General features: G+C 36.0%; 1 protein-coding gene across 2 annotated transcripts in view; it reads left to right on the forward strand.

The window, feature by feature from the left end:
- The first annotated feature begins 11,023 nt into the window (after positions 1–11,023).
- Positions 11,024–22,079, forward strand: part of LOC129724436 (uncharacterized) — a 48,036-nt gene continuing 36,980 nt past the window's right edge. The window contains exons 1-2 of one of the 2 annotated variants that reach the window (XM_055679347.1): positions 11,024–11,363; positions 15,839–16,050. In XM_055679347.1, coding sequence (XP_055535322.1) covers positions 15,841–16,050 — 210 coding nt within the window. In that variant the 5' untranslated portion in view covers positions 11,024–11,363; positions 15,839–15,840. Of the gene's footprint in view, positions 11,364–15,660; positions 15,680–15,838; positions 16,051–22,079 lie in introns of those variants that run through there. The other variant, XM_055679348.1, reaches the window with a different exon arrangement.

Below are 22,079 nucleotides of genomic sequence, written 5' to 3' on the forward strand. Positions count from 1 at the left end.
TTCGCTAATCGCTAATCGCTAACTTTTTAATATGTAAATAGTCATATCGCTATATTTATTGCTCATGTTTTGTAAGATTTGGACCACTTTGATCTGTTTTGGTTAAATAAACGAAAACAATTACTTTTTAAAGCTATTTACAGTAAAAGGTTCACGAAACGGTATTCATATTTGATTTTGTGAAACCAAGAATAACAATTATTTAGCTTGCATTGAAAATAGATACTCTTAGGAATGTTTTCATGAAAATTCAATTATTATCTGAATCGAAAAATAGAACCAAAGTTGTCATAATTTCAAGCGCATTGCAATTCATCAAAGTTCTTGGTGTGCCAAAAATTCAATCTAGACCTTGTGCTTGTTTTTCAAAATGCTCCTGTGGCTTGTACGATAACTGGAACTCCATTCTAGGGTAAAAAAACTGACAAGAGTAACTTGCGCAGTTAAGTATGTTCATCTTTCGAAGCAATTTACGTACGCCATCAGCAATTCACAGTTTTTCTAAATAATTCTATTGTCGCTTCTCTACAAAATTTATTTCCCCGCGATTACAGACACATACTCCAAAATGGTGGCAGGAAATTACAAAACCAAAGATGCGAACCAATATCGCACGCAAAAAACGAAACGCTCAATGGAGGAGACGAATATTGCCGACACAATAACAATCTACAACGACAAGAAAAAAAAGACCGAACCTAAGAGAGAGGAACACGGCGTGGCTTTGTTCAACAGATACAGAGCTACAGACTTCGATCGATGAGCACAACAAATCGAGAAAAACCGACAACATAACAATAATGAACAAATTTACAACACGGAGACACCCAGAGTATTCGAAGGTATAAATAAACGACTAGAAATGCCACAAGTTAACCATAGTTCAGGAGATAAAAGGCAAATGAGTCAACCAACGGCTTTTACAAACGAACAAAATAAATGAGTACAGAACTAAAGATATTTCAATGTAACAAAGACGAATTTTCTAGGCAAATGATAGTTGAAAAATATGTAGCGCTTTTATCGGAAACATGGAGTAAACAAGGAGAAGAGAGAAAATAAAAAAATTACGAATCACTTCACCTTCCTTGATTCCAGAGACGATGGATATGGAGAGGCAGCAATAGTCATCAGAAAACAACTTGAATCCAGAGAGTACATACTACCTAAATTCAATAATATAATGGGTGATTTTTTAAGAATTTGGTTTTTCTTAAAAAAAAACGCATAAAAATTACAAAACTATATGAAATCTTTATTTGGCCGATAAATTGGTTTAAGCCATTTACTTTTTATAGATAATTTAATTCAAATGTTGGTCACGGCTACGTTTTAAATGGTCCATACGAAAAGTCCAATTTTGGGTCACTTTTTCGAGCATTTCGGCTGGTATCTCGCGAATAACGCGTGTTATGTTGTCTTCCAAGGCTGGAATTGTTGTTGGCTTATCCGCATAGACGAGAGACTTAAGGTAGCCCCAAAAAAAATAATCTAGCGGTGTTAAATCGCATGATCTAGGCGGCCAATTCACCGGTCCATTTCGTGAGATGAATTGCTCACCGAACTCAATCCGCATTATGTTCATTGATTCGCGCGATGTGTGGCACGTTGCTCCGTCTTGCTGAAACCACATGTCAACAAGACCCAGCTCTTCCATTTCCGACAAAAAAAAAATCAGAAATCATCGCGCGATAGCGAGCGCCATTGACCGTAACGTTGCGATTTTGATGATCTTTGAAGAAGTACGGACCAATGATGCCTCCAGCGTGTAAACCGCACCAAACCGTGCATTTTTCTGGGTGCATTGGTGAATTAGACTTTGACAGCTGTCAGAATTCCTGCGTGAACTGTCAAATTAAAATACACGAAAAACCAAATAGCAAAAAAATCACCCTTTACAATGGGTGGCAAGAGAAGTTATCAGCTTGAACATGTTATTCGTTTCAATATATTTATCTCCAAATATAAACACAACAGACTTGAAAGATAATTTAAAACTATTACTAGACCGGTTACAACTACATCGCAAAGTGATAATCGGAGGTGATTTTAATGCGCACCATTTTGTGTGGGACAAAAGAAAAACAGATAGAAAAGGTAGTATTATAATGGAATTGGTAAACGACACTAACTTTCTAATCCTGAACGATGGACAGGTAACATTTGTCCCGGCAGAAATTAACAAACAGCCCATAGCAATAGACCTTGTTATAGTCACCGCAGGTATATACCCAGATACCAAGATGAAGGTGCTGGAATACGGTATCGGTAGTCGACACCTAGCAATAGTAACGACAGTATCGATAAGCGTTAATACACGAACCAAGTATTTTATGAACAGGTAGAAAATTAAAGAAAACGTCTCAAAGACGAGTATTGATACGATAGACAACATAGGAGATATTCAGTCCCAGATTCGAACTATTATGCGACAAGCCAGACAAAAGAATACCCACGAACCAAAATTTTGGTGGAACGAGGAATTGGGAAAAGTCTGGACGACAAAAAAAGAAGCAAGAGCAAAGATTAACAAAACGAGTGGAATTACCAAGTTATTGGAGCTGAAAAAGGCTGAAGGGAAGTTTCTAAGAGGAAAAAGGATCGCGACACAGAATAAATTCAAAGAGTATGTCAACTCAATAGACCCAACCACGTCGTCGAAGATCATCTGGAATAGCATCAAAAGATTAACCGGCCGAAACAAATGTAAACAAGAAAACATACTCGTTCACGAAGGTGTAAATCTTGCTTCAAGATTTTTGGATAAATACTTTCCTCTAAAGGAAATAGATGGCTACAACACGACGGGGCAGTCGACGCACGACAACATTTTGACACGAGAAAAATGGGATGTCTTTCTTGCTAGAAAAAAATAAACCGACATCAGCTGGGTCGGATGGAATATCATATGAAATGATGAAAATCAAAGAACTAAACAATATATGGAAAACAGGAACGATACCAGATAGCAGGACCAGCGTCACACTATTTTCCCGAGTGGGTAGTGAGGAATAGGGAAGGTTCAAAAGTGACCTTCAAGTAGTTAACCGGAACAATCACCATGGCGGACGAAAACATGCGTGTAGGCATGTTTTTGAGTTCTTTCTTCCATTTGTTTATCAATTTTCGCGTCAAAATTATTGGAGTAGATCTTACACTTCAGTTTTGCCAAAAACCCTCGATGGGGTCAGCTAGAGGACGCTCCATCTCCTCCAACGATTGCTTCGAGTACTGGGCCAACGGTAAATCCAGCCAGTGTACGGCATTTTCGCCCTTGTGGTATTTTTTGATGACGCAACTTTCGACAGGCATTTCTTACTATAAATTTTCCCTTCCACGGCCAGTCCGGAGCGAAAAAGAGCGGCACCTTCTTGGGGAACTTGGTGTGTCAAATGAACTTTACCTCGGAGCTCATTTCCTTCGCGAAGGAAGTAAAATACAAAGTGCCCTGCCAGTCGTTGTCATCCATGTTCGCCAGGTAATTTTCACAATTTGGCCGGTGGCACCAACCTCCAGACCAAGCGCACGCAGCGATGTAGCCACTTTTCGCTCGGTCTTTCTCTTCAGCATCCTTCTAAGCTTCTTTTCGTTTAGGGTCATCGGTCGTTTGGAACCGGTTTTTTTCGATGCTTTGATTCTTGTCCAATAGTGCCAAGATATTGCAGATGCCGAAACGGGCGTATCCGGCGTCCGCAAAGTGACGTACGATATTCGTTTTTGACGCGGCGGAGCACCGTTCTTTGAACGCATACACTTCTAAATGAAGTAGTTTCACTGTTTTCGCCATCACGGTTAGAGTTCAAGTTAATTTTTTTCTGATGACTCATAGGTTACTATGATTGATGCTGCATGTGATGTTTTGTTAGTGCATGTAAAGGTAAAGCCATGAAAAATAGACAATATTTGTGCATTTTTAATGCAAACTCAAGGCTCAAAAGTTTTGTCTCCTCGAAAAAAGTCTCCATCCAAAATTTAAACTTAAGCAGACTTCTGGTAAGGCTTCAGTTACAGTCGTGAAAGTCTCACTTTTTAGACCAATGAAAAAAAATGCACAAGAGTAGCTCTTGAAGTTTTCGAAATCGAAATTTTGTTTGATGGCAAATTGCTTAGAAATGCATTAAATCTGTAGCTTTATGAACTCTCGCTCAACGATATCCATTAAAAAGCGGTCGCGGTAAGTTTCGAACATAGAAATCATTACATTTTCCGGTTTTGTCCGATAATTCCGTATGGGTAAGTACACACAGGGATATTTTCCGAGTGGGTACTACTACCGGCCCTGCCAGATAGTATAAAGACCGTAAAAGTTATAGCTATACCAAAGCCTGGCAAATGCCCAGAATCGATAGACGGAGTTATGATGATTAATTGTCTCAGCAAAACACTAAACGCAGCAATATTGGTAGAGTATCACAAATTCATAGACGAACAAAAGTTGCTACCAGATTTATCCTTTGGGTTCCGCAAGAAGCGATCAACTACGGGTTGTCTAAATTTTGTTTCTAACGAGATCTTCAGAATAAAAAGAAAGAAAAAAGTGGCAGCAGCTATATTTGTAGACTTGACCAATGCTTTTAATTCCATACAGATCGACAAGCTGGAGGAAATACTTGTAGAACAGAAAACACCACGGGAATACCTAAACTATTTCTCTGCGTTCCTCCAGAAACGAAAAATACAGTTTACTGTAGGAAAAGAATGCATAGAGAGGACGATCAGCAATGGCTTGCCACAGGGAGATGTTTTATCTCCCACACTCTTTAACCTGTACATAAGATCTCTACACGCGATACAAGTAGAAGGAGTAACATAAGTCCAATTTGCCGATGACTTCCTGACTTTCCTTATGGAATGTAAAAATATCGAGAAAGTGAAACAACGAGCACAAAATTTCATGAATCAATTTGATGCGGAGACCAGAAAACTTAGCCTAGAAATCAACCCAAATAAAACCAAATCCATACTGTGAAACAGTATGCAAACGATAAAGAACTGCAAATTGTAGTAAGAAATGAGGAAATAGAAACTGTCGATCATCATAGGTATCTTGGAGTCCTAATCGACAAGCATTTCAGGTTTGGTATTCACGTACGCGATCTTAAACAGAAAACTATAGAAAGACTCAATATGATGAAGGTAATAAGCGGTATACGACACGATGGACACCCTGAAACTATGAATTTGATAAATATTGGACTAATACAAAACTTTCTAGAATACGGCGTTACAACATACAGTTCGACTACCAAAAACAATCTCAATTTCTTACATACATTGAATAATCAATGCCTACGTCTCCTCTCCGTGTTGGTTATTTTATCACTGCGACCAATTTTTTTTTATCTTTTGTGACATATGCCCTTTTTAATTTTGCTAAGTCATGATAACGTACCACTATTGGAAGTGGCCGTCATGATATGACCAATAGAATTGGTCCAGTCTGGTATTACACTTCGCATGAAGCGAATAACCGTACTGGGAGTTGTTTTCAGATTTCAGAGGGTTCTAACAGCCCCCTATTGAAGAACTTATGTCTTTTATTAATATTTGCCGGACATCGGCATAACAAGTGTTCCGAGTTTTCTTTTTCCATGCCACATAAGCGACACGTATCATCTTGAAGTTTTTTGAACCTCTTTGACTGCCTACCAATGGAAGTATTTGTCCAGTTGGACTCCACCTTCGAAATTTCCCATGCTTTCAGCTCCATTTTAAGTGAAGAAGCGGATAAGCCACAGAAGGGTTCTGGTCCTATGAACTGATGAGACGATCCAAGTCTTGCAAGTTCATCGGCTTTTTCGTTCCCATCGATTCCACAGTGACCAGGAACCCAATATAAATTTACTTGATTATTGCAACCCAGTTTTTGAAGTGATTGAAAACACTCCTAAAACATGCCTACGTAAGATAACAGGTTGTACAAGAAGCACTCCAATAAATACATTACATGCACTCGGCTTTTTCGTTCCCATCGATTCCACAGTGACCATTACATTACATTACATGCAATCGCAGCGCAACAACCTATGCAGTTTCGAAGAATTTACCTAGCAGGTAAGTATCTGGTTAAAAACTGTCACCGCAACACACCAGTTTGGAAGCGGATGATGAAATCGATGAACCAATCAGATGAAACAAAACGGTGTTCGTATTTAGAAACAATTTCGCAGGAACACAGTGATATTTTCCGCAATATGTCCAAGGAAACAATAATGGAAAGGAACTGCTGCACAGTAACTGCCGAACTGGAACTTCACCATGGAGTGTAGAACAAAAAAAAAACCCAAAAAAATACTTAAACAACTAACGCTAGGATTAATAAACGGAAAGTACGCTGAAAAACAAAAAGTATACACGGATGCATCCAAAAATCACGATTTCTGCGGCATAGGACTACATCACGAAAGAAGCAACACGAAATTAACACCTAAACTAAGAAAAAATGTTTGTATAATGTCAGCTGAGTTGCAAACGATTTATTTAGCGTTCATTAGAAACAACTCCATAACAAACGCCGTGATCATGTCGGATTCCAAATCGGGACTGACGTTGATAGAAAATTCAAAACATTGCGATGTTCTCGATGAAGTAATTGACAGCATCTTTCAAATGGCAAGAGAAATGAAAACAGTACTACAGTGGATACCCGGTCATGCGGACATCAAAGGTAATGAGACACACTCAAAATATTTTTCACGTTATTGTTACGTGAAATTTCCTGTACTTATTCATTTTCTGTCATTTTGCATGATTTATGTGACAAACATAACATCTACGTGAAAATCACATGCATACTATGTTTTATCACGTAGCATCTACGTCAACTTGGCAACGTCGAACAGAATGAAGTACCGCGTGAACTCTCCGTGCGAAAATACACAGAAATCAAAATGGCGAAGTTGTTGTCTGATTCAGTCTTTGCACATGAAAGGAATTCCTCGATGACTTCCCAATAAGAGAGCCTTAGAAAAACCATAAGAATCCGGTATCGAGATTTCAGACAGATTCAGTTCAAATTGCGAGGAATTTTCTGAACATAAACAGTTGCAGCTAACAGTGATTATCGCCAGCGAATGTCGCAATATCATTTTGCCATTTTTCATGTCGTTTAATTCATTTATGAATTGGCGATTTCGCATGGCCGTGCGACTTATCAAACAACATATTTGGATAATTTCTGGAAACTTTATATTCTCTCAAGAATTTGGGAAACCACAATTGAAAATTATACGTTGTATGAAACGTAAAACCTATCCGACAATCAAATGCTTTTCACTTTACCGGTAGTTAAATTTTACGTGAAACTCACATGAAATGCTAATGATGTTGACTCAATAGGATTTACAGGATAAATCATCTCACCAGTTCATGATGAACTCAAATGACAATCACGTAAAATCTACATGAAAATGACAGTGGAAGATATTCACATAGCTTTTCCGGTAATTATAACGTGAAAAATATTTTGAGTGTAGCAGACACATTAGGGGCCATCCATATTCCACGTGGACAGATTTTTAACGATTTTGACCCCCCCCGCCGTGGACAAATGCCCATATAAATTCTTTTTTTTCGTAGGGACCGTGGACATTACACAACTCCCGCCCCCCAAGCTGTCCACGTGGTATGTGGATGGCCCCTTAGTAAAAGCAGCGGTGAACCAAGAAATAAGAGTAAATAACAAAATTCTACTCAATGACGCGATATTATTATTTAAGAACCTAGCAGAAGAAAAACGCAACAGTGGTACGTTAATTATACAGCGGAACTGGGCAAAGGAAGGAAATTTTTTGCATTACAAAATTGCCTCAAAAGAGATCCCTGGTACAAAAAACTACGGCTTAACAACAGAGAAACTCGGGTATGGAATAGAATTTTTTCGGGGAATGATTATTCGAAATACGGACTCTATAAAATGAATTTAGAAGCTGATGGCTTATGCGAAACATGCAATCAAATTGAAGATGCTAAACACATCATACCTCGCATCATACTGAACTGTAAAAAATACGCGGATGCAAGAAAAAAGTACGGACTAAACAACCTAAACAGCATAGAAACCTTATATGAAGCAAAGAACGTTGAAACAATGAAAAATATCGTACAATACCTCACAGATATTGAAAAGCTACTCTAAAATCAAGATTAAAACTTCGAAAGTCAATTGGACTTTAACAAATAATAGTTGGCGATATAGCGGGTTGACGCTGTGCCAGACATCAAATGTAACAGCCTAAAAGCTGTTACATGCTAGAAAGAGAAGAAGAAGAAGAAGTAAGTTTTATTGAGTCTTTGATATTAAAATAATAATAAAACAACTTTTTTACCGATCCTCAAATCGATTGCACCGACAAATTGACAAAGGTCATTTTGTAATCAAATTGAAAACCCAGAACAGAATAAAAATGAAAAATTTAAAATAAACAGAAACTTTTTGAATTTATTGCGAGTAGCTGATAATATCCAGATGACCAACATTCCGTATCTCAAACATAAGCATATCAGAAAAGATGAACATAACAACAGAAAATCAAGGGATTTGCTGTTAATTTTATCGTTCTTTGCAGGGATGCCAGGTCATTTTTCCAAATGTCTTCACGTTCCAATAAAAAATGTCTTCACATGTCTTCCAACCCGAGATGACTCGTTAGGACCGACTAAAGACTGGAAAAGTTACCGGCAAATCGTAAACTGTCGAGCAAAAAAAAAAGGTCACCACCTCTGCCAAAATGCGGGTCATACACTCAAAATATTTTTCACATTATTGTTACGTGAAATTTCCTGTACTTATTCATTTTCTGTCATTTTGCATGATTTATGTGACAAACATAACATCTACGTGAAAATCACATGCATACTATGTTTTATCACGTACTATCTACGTGAACTTGGCAACGTCAAACAGAATGTTATAGAAGAAGTATCGCGTGAACTCTATGTGAAAATACACAGAAATCAAAATGTCGAAGCTGTTGTCTAACTCAGTCTCTGACAATAAAATAGAATTTCTCGACGGCTTGCCAATAAGTGAGCCTTACAGGTTTCACACAGATTTATTTCAAAGGTCGAGGAGTTTCCTATACATAAACAGTTGCAGCTTACAATAGTTATCGCCGGCAAATGTCGTAATATTTGTCCGTTTTCATGTCGTTTGATTCATTTACGAATCGGCGATTTTGCATGGCCGTGCGATTTATCAAGCAACATATTTCTATAATTTTTAAAAACTATTTGCCGTCTTTTAAGAATTGGGGAAACAAAATTTGGAAATTTTACGTTGTATCAAATATAGTAGCTAGCAAATAATCGAATGCTCTCCATTTTGCCGGTAGTTGAATTCTACGTGAAATTCACATGAAATGCATATGTCTGCTGTACAAGATTCATAGGATAAATCATCTCACCAGATCATGATGAACTCAAATGGCAATCACGTAGAATCTACGTGAAAATGACAGTGGAAAATATTCACATAACTTTTCTGGTAATTATGACGTGAAATTTATTTTGAGTGTATCACATATTTTCGAATGTCTTCACATATTTTTGAATGTCTCCCATTTGTCTCCACAAACAAAGATGTCTTCACCGCAGGGTAAATGTCTTCCAATCTGGCATCGCTGGTTCTTTGCATTAACATGTTTCGAAGGATTTTCTTTTCACATTGAAATGTGAAAATCACTTCACTTCGACATGAAATTTTTTTACAGTGTACGAAAATTGGGTCATTCCAACGTTTTATTTTGGTGCTTTTCTGCAAAGCGTGCATTCCTGACTTCATCTGTCATTCGGAACCAGAGATGCCAGACTTTTTTTTGGCAAGTCTGTATAATCCATAAAAATGTCCGTATAAGTCTGTATACCGCAAGGGAATGGTATGGTAGCTTTCAAGCGTTACGAACATCTATTTCTGTACCGTTTGTCCCAAAACTACTTTCTCTGCTGTCACAGTTTGCTTCACTTTGCTTTGGGACACAATTAATGTACTAAATATCACTCAGAATATCACATACCATGTGAAAACCTTAAGAAATTGCTCACAACTGTCTGATATGCTATTAATAATTGCAGTCAACATTTAGCCGGTTTGCCCGAATCAACATAAGATAAGGGTAAACTGCCCATTTTTCGGGTGCCAGTGCCAGTGATGTTGGTAACGCGTCAAATGTATGGTAGCTGACAGCGATGCCATTCCCGTGGTATACCGCTGCGAAAATAAGTTACCGATACATTGATACCTAATTATTTGTCGACCTGTCAGATTGTTTTGTTTTATTGCTTGTTTTGATTGTTCTTTTTCGAGTCTATCATAGTTGGTCGATTAATCGATAACTAATTTATCTTTTAAATCTAAGTAACACATAGAAGTAAGAGTCTTTCCCGTGATAAACATCGTCGTTCGTCGTAATGTAGCTAAACTGATACATGATGGCAGAAGTCTCGCGGTTATATAAATAGTACCTTCAAGGTTTGGGACATTTTAAGCAATTCTTCAACGTTGGATATTGCTCCGAATAGAACAAACGGTCTTTTCACCAATATAACCTGCATGGCAATCGATCGAGACAATCAGCTGTTTGTTACTGGGGGCGAAACAGGCAGATTAGTGCCCACGGGGCCGATAAAAACCCCGATAGCCTGACTCGATTCCCGTTGTCATGATTTCACTCTCAAAAACGCAAGATTAATATGTTCAGCAAAGTGTTCAGTTCCTAGTTCACTTTTTCCAGCAACGGCTACAGTGACTTTTGGTTTTTGTGTTCGTTTTTTTGTGTATACTGGTAAAACCATTATGTAGAATATCAGATATCTGTGTAATATCTGTATTATACTAAATGTCTGTATAAAATCTGTAGGCTTATGCGTGTCTGTATCGCAACACAGAAAGTCTGTATAATACAGATTTGTCTGTATATCTGGCATCTCTGTTCGGAACGTCTTGTTGTCTTGTTTGTTTCATTCTTTTCACAACACAACATTTTGAGCGAGCGTTACCGGTACCGGCAAGCGTCTACGCACACATGTACAATCAGTCATTTGATTCGACCGAGAGAGAAGAAGTCAAATGGATGAGAAGCGAAAGGCAGCAGCTCAGTTCTTTCTTGAGTGTTTCGATGATCGGATGTGGTTATTGATGTTAAGTGTTTAATGCGAAATCTCGCGGTTTTTGCTAACTGATATGAAAGATAGTAGTATTTATCTAAAATTTTTGCAATATTAGGCTGATTTTACTTTTGTCATTGCATAATGTATATTGAAAATGAAACGAAGTGGCAGTGAAAAATTTTTATTTAAAGAGTGTGTGTGTGTCACAAACGCCAGTATATAGAAGTATTCAAGTGTGTTGGTGATCACTGCGTTAGGTATGTACAAATGTAGTTTCAATGTATTTACTATATAAATACGGCACTTCTCCCGTTTTGCGCGAAAATTGAGTCGATTGATATGCGAGGGAAATGTGAAAATGTCATGCGAACATGAGTAAAAATCATTTATTTCACCAATCTACTCAATGAGTTGCCTTCAACATTGGAATATGCAATGCTACAGTAAAGTAATTAATTTTTTTATTCGATAAATTTATTTAGCGACTTAATAAGAGAAATTAATTTGAAGAAGTTTGATACTGAAATACAGTATGGTAATTTTTCAGACAATTTTCCAAAATACCCGGCTCGTTGTTTTCACATTTTCACGACAATTTGGCAAGTGACATGGTTCTTCTACACGTTTTGTTTTACGAGGCAAGATTGGATAATTTGATTGAAATTTGTAGTTACAAATGTTTAATAATCATATATATAAAGTTGTTATTCTATTGAGCCTATAACATACGACGAGACGAGCGGCGAGTAACTCGTCTGACCATTTTTGTTATTGCAGATAGCGAGTCGGCTGGATTTTCAACGAGTAGCTCGGCTGTCACTAGCCAAGTTTCACTCGCGTTTTTTTTTTGTAAGATTCAGACCACTGCGGCCATTATTTTGATCTTTCACTCGCGTTTCTTAATAAAATATTTTGCTCTCGCCTTGTCAGTAACTGCGGACGAGGCGAGTTGCTCACCTATATTTATCAATGAGTATAAAAGGAAGGTGAGGAGGAAACTCACTAACACTTGAAAACCCCCCTGCTGCCCCCCTCTGCCCACAGATGCCAAATATTGTCGTAACTATTTGGGTTTACTATTAAGTTTGTTTAGTTGTTTACATTTAAAGCATTTACCAATACTAGAAAAATATATCTTCCTCATCTTTCTTTTATGTCCATTGTATATTTATGACACTTGCAACTAAACTAAACTAAAAACATTCCAACATACGGTATGGCAATTATTTGGGTGACATATTTTCTCGATTGTTTTTGCATTCTGTCTATCGTTTGCGAGCATTGAATCATATAATATATGTTCACATGCATCAACTTACACTTCCTTCTGTTGGCTGCCGAGCACGGCACCACTGAGTGCTCGGTTAAAAAAAAAGGCAGCTGTCAAATTTTTTCGTAAATATTGGCTCAACCTTTTTTTGTTTGAAGAAACTGAAAGAAAAGCGTGACACGCATGACTGGTGTATCTTTGACGTACGGTACAAATACAAATGGGTCTTCGAACTTTTATATTTGTTACGATTTAGATCTGTAAACGATTATAAAATCAACCGTAGAAAGGGGCCATCCACATACCACGTGGACGGGGGGGGGGGGGGGAAGGTGGTTGTGTAATGTCCACGGTCCTTACACAAAAAAAGAATTTATATGGGCAGTTGTCCACAGGGGGGAGGGTAAAAATCGTCAAAAATCTGTCCACGTGGTATGTGGATGGCCCCAAAAATAGTCCGCGTCAATTTAACTACCCCTTACTTACTTTACATGAATTTGACGCAGAAATTGGCAGTGCGATTTATACGGAACACTCTATTGGTTATAAAAAATATTTTCACAGTCAAAATGGTTGGCTCAGTGTCATTGGCGAAGTAATAGATAACATTTTTTCCCTAAAAAAAAAAAAACTGAAAAAAAAAATCTTTTTCCGAAAATTTATGTTATCATAATTTTTTGATTGTCGGGCAGTTTGCAATGTTTAGGTAATATTTGTAGTTTTCATAAGTAAAAATCATTTTTAAAAATTTAGCTGTTTCAGATAGTTAATTTTTCTCTTAGCTCATTTTACCATTTTTCCATTGAGATTTTACAGTTGCGTTCGTCTAAGTTGCATTTTTTCTGTGCTGCTGCTGAGAAATTTCAATTAATGTTATATTTCGGGAAATGTCAGGGAAAATCAGAAAATTTCCTTTTGAAAACTTTTTCGCCACCCTGTAGCATTTTTCAATTGCTTTTCAAAAATAAGTTGTGTTTAAAAAAATTAAACAAATCGCACAAAACAAAGTCTATGCAAAGTTTCGACCAAATCAAAAATGACAAAAAAAAAATTAACTGGGACATTTTTGTGGAACTGCTCCGTTGCTTGACATTATTTCTTATGCAAAGATTTCGTTTGGTTTCATTAGTCAGCCTATACACCAGAGTAGGGAACCTATATATTAGAGAAATGACAAGACACTCACCGTTAGGGCAACTGTCAACATCAAAACGGGCGAGTTGTATAATTTTGCATTGCCGTAATCCGTTTTGATGTTGACAGTTGCCTTAACGGTGAGTGTCTTGTCATTTCTCTAATATATAGGTTCCCTAGGTTTCATTTGCGTGGCTAGCGCTACGATCCTACTGACATTAAGGTCTCTGCCATGGTGAACGCGAACGCGAGCGATGGGGCGAGAAACTTGCCGTAGGTAAATAAACAGCTCTCTTTACGGCTGTTCATTAAACTACGGCAAAAATCTCGCCCGATCGCTCGCGTTGGCGTTTAGCCTGGCAGAGGCCTAACAGTTTCTCCCGAGCCGAGATTAGAACATAAAGAATGCTGGCCAACATCGTACCTCGAGACAAGCTCATTTCAAAATTTAATGATGGAGAATAGTTGGAGGGTTATATCTAAGTTGCAACCGAATGTTGACGTAGGACTACGATTGTTTTTATTTCGTTCGTTTTTTTACACATTGATTATCATATTCTAAAACGCAGAGGCGTCGCGTGGCTGATTCCTATTTCGATTTCGTTACATGTGCACCGAATGTGCATTATCGTCACATGTGCACCGAACATTTATTCAAGTTCTGTTCTTCGCAAATGAAATAAGAAGATCAAACCAAAGTATTTGATGCTTTAAATTGAAAGGTTTCACTAGCATGCTTACTTGTTTTTATAAGTTATAATATATCGATAATTTTATATGCTCGGATATTAGGGAATAGGGCACCTGTACAGTGCACATGGTTGCACAGGTAATCCGACGCCACTGCTAAAACGTTCTCTCCAAAATTTAATGCTTAATTTAGCTTTCACAGACTGCACTCCAGTATTGACGTAGTCTATACTAAATAATATAGAAAAGTTATCAGAAATAAAAAGATGTCACGATTTGCACATTTAAATATATTTTTTATAGTGTACATGCCTTTGTTTTTAGACAAGTGTCGTTTATCGTACAATTTTTCTGTAGAGGAAATAATAATGTAATAAATAATGAGAAATGTAATAAATAATACATCCAATTAACATTATTTTTTCTCTTCCGATAATATATTGTTCGCTTTATCGATATTTTCAGTGGCGGTAAATGTATTCAGAATTTTCAAATCATATGTTCCGGTTATCTATTGTAATGTAAATATAGTAAAAATATACTGTAAACCTCTGCAGAGATAAATATAGCAGTCCCAAAAAAATTGAGGACGGTGAAGAAAATGGCTGAAGATTTCGTTAATTTTGTTTAAGATGTATTGGTACTGTAACAACGTTTAATTATAGTTATCAAAATACTGTAAGTTATATTCATGTATTTGTGTGCACTCTGCCAACGCCTATTCAACTTCGAGAAAAAACGAAGCGCTTCAACCTTATTTATATAATTTATATAACTATACATATAAAGCGACAAACTCTCTCAGTCGAATCCACTGTCGCTCGCGTAATACGTGGAGCTACATTCTTTTTTTTTTTTTGTACCTTAGTTGCTTGTAATTGCTTATTTTAAGTGAATTTTTCTTTGGTTGATATGTTCAATGCTACGTACAAGCAGTAACACACCATAGTGTCGCAGTTCGTCTATGAGAACGCCACCATGCATGAGAGGAGAACTGCGTTTTTTCTCTCGCTTTGCGTACATTTTCGCTTTCAGTAAATAATTCTTTATATACTTCAGTCGATCTGTTTGAACTTGGCGCTCATGTGTGAGTCGCGCGTTCTGCCTAGTTTTGCAATAATGCGGTGAATGAATACGAACACATGCGGGTAGTCGATCCACTTTCATCGCTCACTGTTGAAAATGTGTTTGCGACAAGACGAAGCAATATTTATTCCGTAAATTTTTGTTTCGTACTTATGCGCGTTGCTTTCGTGCTACCCACGTCAACTCTGTCCTTTCGTGACTTGCTTTATCGATTCTATATGAGACGGTGTTAGTGTAAATAAGCTCAAATTTATGGACTTATAATTTTCGTTACAGACCCGCTCTTTTTATATGTGAATCTCTTCGCTTGGATAGTCGATTTTTCAAAAGTTAATTGAGTAAATTTGGTCTCCGGGTATATTTTAAAGATTATATAACTACTTCACATAACATGTAATTTGTAACTTTTTTATCAACTATGTCTTTTTAGTACATACATAAATGAATAATTTTCATTTAATTGCATATTAAAATCGCACTATATAAATATTTTTTGATATTTGACATGAGACGTAGAGTTTAAAATAAATTTCAATTGTTACTTTCTTTCAGCGATGGCCTCACTAATACTAAAGTCAGCCCCTCTAGAGGTTTTTCATATGGATAGTACGGATAAGATCGCGTCGGTAAAGAAGATCGTCGTAAATCGAGGTAAGAAGTGTTTGCGTGCCCGATCGTCGGTGGCTGTCAAACAGAAAAATCGCATCGCAAGTAGTGCGTTGTTACATCAACTAGATGCTTGCTATGAGGAGCTCAGTGTCGCGGTAAGTACAATTGCACTTATTCCTAAAAAACAACTTCAGCTTTGAAATTTTCCTCAAGAAACGTGTTTCAACTGTTTTATTTTGTACCAAGTGTTTCCTAAGAAGCGTGTATAAAATCGAAATTCGCTCATTTTTAAGAATATTCGCTTCAACATGGGTTTAAGTTTAATGGTTGTCGGGACCGAGTTTATTTATCCGAAACCTAACCTGTACCCGATGGGTTCGGGTATACAGTCATACCTCGATATAAGGCAACTTTATTTTTATTTTCGTTACGTTATATCGAAGCACGAAAAAAATTAATTTTTTGTTGATGCAGAATTCTTGATGGTTACTCAGGAGTGCGCAAAAACTTATTTCCCTTCGTCTAAAAGTATATATGAACCTGTATTTTGTCTCTTTAAGACAAATTCCGTAGACAAACAAAACCAGCCACAAAACATTGAAGAAATAAATGTCAATTTTACCCATTTTACGGTACTTATTGGTTTTCAAAACTTACTTAAAACATTTATTCGGAACATTATACACCCCAAAAATGATTGTACTTTAATTTTGGGCAATTAAAAAAAGTTACGTTATATCGAGGTAAAAGTTACGTTATATCGAGTTACGTTATATCGAGGTTGCCTTATATCGAGGTATGACTGTATTAGAAAGTATCATTTCGGCTTCAAGTCGGGCACGGATGTTTGAAAAAAAATTGTTTTTTTTTCGGGTTCGGGTCGGGCACGGTTAAAAAATTATATTTTTTCTGAAAAATAAAAATTTTAAATACAGTAATCACCCGATTATATCAGTACCCGATTTTATCTGCCCCCGATTTTATCACCTTTTTCACCCGATTTTATCATCATATAACATTTCATCAAAAAAAAAGTCAGCATGAACTGATTTTCTATTTAGATTCAATATTTTAGTACTTTTGCACAGAATAACATCATTCTAGATATAGTTTACATTGAAAACTCAACCATTGCACAGTCTTTTATTTTGGCGTTTTCGTTCGATTAATTGAATGGTGATTCAAGCCATAAGGTATATTCATAAATTTTTTAAGTTATTAAACAACGCATCTTTTGAAATAGAAAAATGGGTGATCAATTACCTGTAAATTACATAGAAAATTTCCTTCTTCATTTGATTAAAATAGACGCATAGTGTCTTCAGCAAATCTCTTACCTATGACGAACCATATGAATTTTTTTTCAAAAATACACAAAAATACCAATTTTCGTACTAACTTTTTCCCACATTTTTCCGAATTTTTGAACTTCTACAAAGTCTCAATTTTCATGTGTTTTGAAATGTATTTAAGAGATATTTTGTGAAAGGGCTATCAGTAAACAAGAAAATAGCTGAAAGTCATGAGAAATTAATTTTTTAAGCTGCTTGAGATATGTATGACACTAACAGGACAACTTTATAGCTTTATGAAAACACTAGTACCTAACCTACGAACTATTAGTGAAATTTTCGTTTCACTTATATGAGATATTTTTTCTAAAAAATAAAAATTTTAAATACAGTAATCACCCGATTATATCAGTACCCGATTTTATCTGCCCCCGATTTTATCACCTTTTTCACCCGATTTTATCATCATATAACATTTCATCAAAAAAAAAAAAGTCAGCATGAACTGATTTTCTATTTAGATTCAATATTTTAGTACTTTTGCACAGAATAACATCATTCTAGATATAGTTTACATTGAAAACTCAACCATTGCACAGTCTTTCATTTTGGCGTTTTCGTTCGATTAATTGAATGGTGATTCAAGCCATAACGTATATTCATAAATTTTTTAAGTTATTAAACAACGCATCTTTTGAAATAGAAAAATGGGTGATCAATTCACCTGTAAATTACATAGAAAATTTCCTTCTTCATTTGATTAAAATAGACGCATAGTGTCTTCAGCATATCTCTTACCTATAACGAACCATATGAATTTTTTTTCAAAAATACACAAAAATCCCAATTTTCGTACTAACTTTTTCCCACATTTTTCCGAATTTTTAAACTTCTACAAAGTCTCAATTTTCATGTGTTTTGAAATGTATTGAAGAGATATTTTGTGAAAGGGCCATCAGTAAACAACGTATACGCATTGAGGGTAATTTCTGATCCCTCTTCCACTACCTAAGAAAATAGCTGAAAGTCATGAGAAATTAATTTTTTAAGCTGCTTGAGATATGTATGACACTAACAGGACAACTTTATAGCTTTATGAAAACACTAGTACCTAACCTACGAACTATTAGTGAAATTTTCGTTTCACTTATATGAGATATTTTTTCTAAAAAATAAAAATTTTAAATACAGTAATCACCCGATTATATCAGTACCCGATTTTATCTGCCCCCGATTTTATCACCTTTTTCACCCGATTTTATCATCATATAACATTTCATCAAAAAAAAAAAAAAGTCAGCATGAACTGATTTTCTATTTAGATTCAATATTTTAGTACTTTTGCACAGAATAACATCATTCTAGATATAGTTTACATTGAAAACTCAACCATTGCACAGTCTTTTATTTTGGCGTTTTCGTTCGATTAATTGAATGGTGATTCAAGCCATAACGTATATTCATAAATTTTTTAAGTTATTAAACAACGCATCTTTTGAAATAGAAAAATGGGTGATCAATTCACCTGTAAATTACATAGAAAATTTCCTTCTTCATTTGATTAAAATAGACGCATAGTGTCTTCAGCATATCTCTTACCTATAACGAACCATATGAATTTTTTTTCAAAAATACACAAAAATCCCAATTTTCGTACTAACTTTTTCCCACATTTTTCCGAATTTTTAAACTTCTACAAAGTCTCAATTTTCATGTGTTTTGAAATGTATTGAAGAGATATTTTGTGAAAGGGCTATCAGTAAACAACGTATACGCATTGAGGGTAATTTCTGATCCCTCTTCCACTACCTAAGAAAATAGCTGAAAGTCATGAGAAATTAATTTTTTAAGCTGCTTGAGATATGTATGACACTAACAGGACAACTTTATAGCTTTATGAAAACACTAGTACCTAACCTACGAACTATTAGTGAAATTTTCGTTTCACTTATATGAGAGCCCTCTCTTCCAGAGAAGGGAGGGGTGTCAAGTTACCATTGACATACTTCCTACTCCTAAAAACCTCACCATGTCAAATTTGGTTCCATTTGCTTGATTAGTTTTCAAGTTACGCAGAAGTTTGTGTTATATTTGTATAGGAGCCCTCCCTTTGAGAAGAGGGAGGGGTCTCGAGCCACTCTAATAACATTTTCCGGCTTCAAAAACCCCTACATACAAATTTTCACGCCGATTTTTACAGTAGTTTCCACGTCTATAAGGATCAGAGAGACAGACAGACAGATAGAACTGCATTTTTATATGATTGGATTTCTTGTAGTAATTTAAATCGCTGATTTTAAGTATCAAATTACTGGTTTACCATCTTTTATAACAAAATGTTATTTAAAAAAAATTCCCGATTTTATCACTTTCCCTATTTTATCACCCTAAACATCATCAAGGGGGTGATATAATCGGGTGATCACTGTATCTAAAAACAGAATGCATTTAGAAAGTTGATCCACCGGAGCTCTTTGATTTGAAATTGATAGTCAAGTTTACACCATTAGAAAACGATTATTTTTATGAATTGAGACTTCGCCCTTAACATTTTTTTCTCATTTCTTTGTCATAGTATCATGCATGTTTTATCAAAAGTTTTTCAATAATTCAAAATTTAGCGTTTGTTTTTATTTCTTTTGAAAAGAAAAATAATATTTTTGACAGTGTTTATTGTTTTTACCAACCATTATTAAGTTTCTACAACTCGTTTTTAACAATCCTCCCTCTTCTGTAGGGGAGGGGTCCCATACAAATAAAACACAAATTTCTGCACAACTCGAGGACTAATCAAGCAAATAGAATCAAAGTTAGTATGTCAATGTTTTTGGGCGCAAGAAAATCTTTCGACACCCCTCCCTCTTCTAGAAACGAGGGCTCTCATACATACGAACACAAATTTTGTCACAGCTTAAAAACTATTCAAGTAAATGGAACTAATTTTGGCATGTGGTGGTTTTTGAGAGCAAGAAATATTATAGTAATGGTTAGGTATTCCTCCCTCTTCTGGAAGGGAGAGCTCTTATACAAATCAAACAAATTCATTCATTACTCGTAAATTAATTAAGAAAATGTATTCAAATTTGGCATGCGAAGGTTTTTAGGGTAAGGAATGTTTCAATGATGATTTTACACTCCTCCAAATCAAAGATGGCGACTTCTGGTTTCTGCAAAACAGCCGAAAGTGATCAAATACCAGCCAATATGGGCATTTCTAAGACCGTAGTGATGCACAGAAGCCAAAAATCGACCGTAAATATCACTTGAATTCAAAGATGGCGACTTATGGTGTCTATAAAATAGTCGCAAATTATCAAACACCATCCAATATGGCTATTTCCAAAACCAATAATCAATGACGCTCAGAGACCAGAGAGTGATTCCGGATTTATTTTGAAATTCAAGATGGCGACTTCCGGTTTCTGGAATCAGCCGAAAGTGACCAAATACCAGCCAATACGAGAATTTTGGGAACCGTAATGATACACAGAAGTCAAAAATCGACCCCAGGTATCATTTTGAATTCTAAGACGCCACTTCCGCTTTCTGGGGAACAGCCAAAATGATCGAATACCACTCAACATGGATATTTTCGTAATCGTGATGCATAGAAACCATTGACCCTGGACGCCATTTTGAATTTAATGATGACGACTTCCGGTTTCTGGAAAACTTTGCATTTGCCGATTATAAAAAAACGCAAGGAATCAATCAATTTGGAATGTTTAAAATTATTTAAATAAACAAGAAATCTGCGGTCCAGTTTGCCGGGTCTGCTAGTATTCCTTAATGGCGAATTATTATTTTTCACTTAAGATGAAATCTAATGTAGCAAATACTTATTCACTATCCCAAAGAGGGTGTTTTTGTTTGAACCAACAAGCCAACCAAACAGACTTATTAGTTAGTCTTGATGTATGACACTTGACTAACAAACCAGTTATTGTATGTGCAAATTTCCACTATAAGTTGCGGCATTAGGATCGGCACTATATGCAATTGCTATGTATGGTAAGGAACGAATCTACTATTTTCATCAATCGAAAATAACAGGCCGTAAACTCCCAAATTTTTATTAATATCGACATTTTCAAATTATTTTTAACTTGTTGTCTTACAAACATCTGAAATGCCGTTCATTACAGATTTTCTTTTGTTAAATAAAAAATCAACCAAAATTGTAGCTATTACCTGGGTGCTGAAAACAACTCCCTGACAAATACATGCTTAAAATACATTGTAGGGGATAGAAAAATTCCCTCTTATTTGGGAACTTTAATTGATTATTGTAAATGTTTGTCAAATCATTCTATAATCTGAAGATAAGTGCTGACAGTGAAAAAGAAAGAAAACTATTTGATATACAGTCTGGTTTTTTTATGTGGATTTTTACGCGGATTTCTGAATAACCGTGTTTTTTACGCGGATTTTGAAATTAACACGGTTTTTACGCGATACCGCGGTAAGTAAAACAAATGGCAGATTTGCGAGTTAACGTGGGTTGGGAACCAAAACCGTCTAAGTGTTTCTAGAGTAAAAGACTTAGTAAAAAAACTCTCCGCCCTCCAAAAAAACCGAAATGACCTTCAAAAAGGACAATTTTGAATACTGGTCGTAGAGCGTCGCGGGTTTTTTTCTGAAGCCTTTATCGGTGGTTTATTTTTCGTGGATTTTTAAATTACTCGTTTTTTACGCGGATTTTTAAATTAACGCGTTTTTTACGCGGATTTTTGAATTAACGCGTTTTTTACGCGGATTTTCGATTTAACGCGTTTTTTTACGAGGTATGTATCCCCCGCGTAAAAAAACCTGACTGTAATTTTTTTCACATTTATTTGACACGCCACAATACAAAAAAAATGTTTAACGGCGCCAGTTAATTCTAGCAAATG

The sequence above is a fragment of the Wyeomyia smithii genome, chromosome 2, assembly GCF_029784165.1.
Source record: "Wyeomyia smithii strain HCP4-BCI-WySm-NY-G18 chromosome 2, ASM2978416v1, whole genome shotgun sequence".
In the NCBI taxonomy this organism is placed as follows: domain Eukaryota; kingdom Metazoa; phylum Arthropoda; class Insecta; order Diptera; family Culicidae; genus Wyeomyia; species Wyeomyia smithii.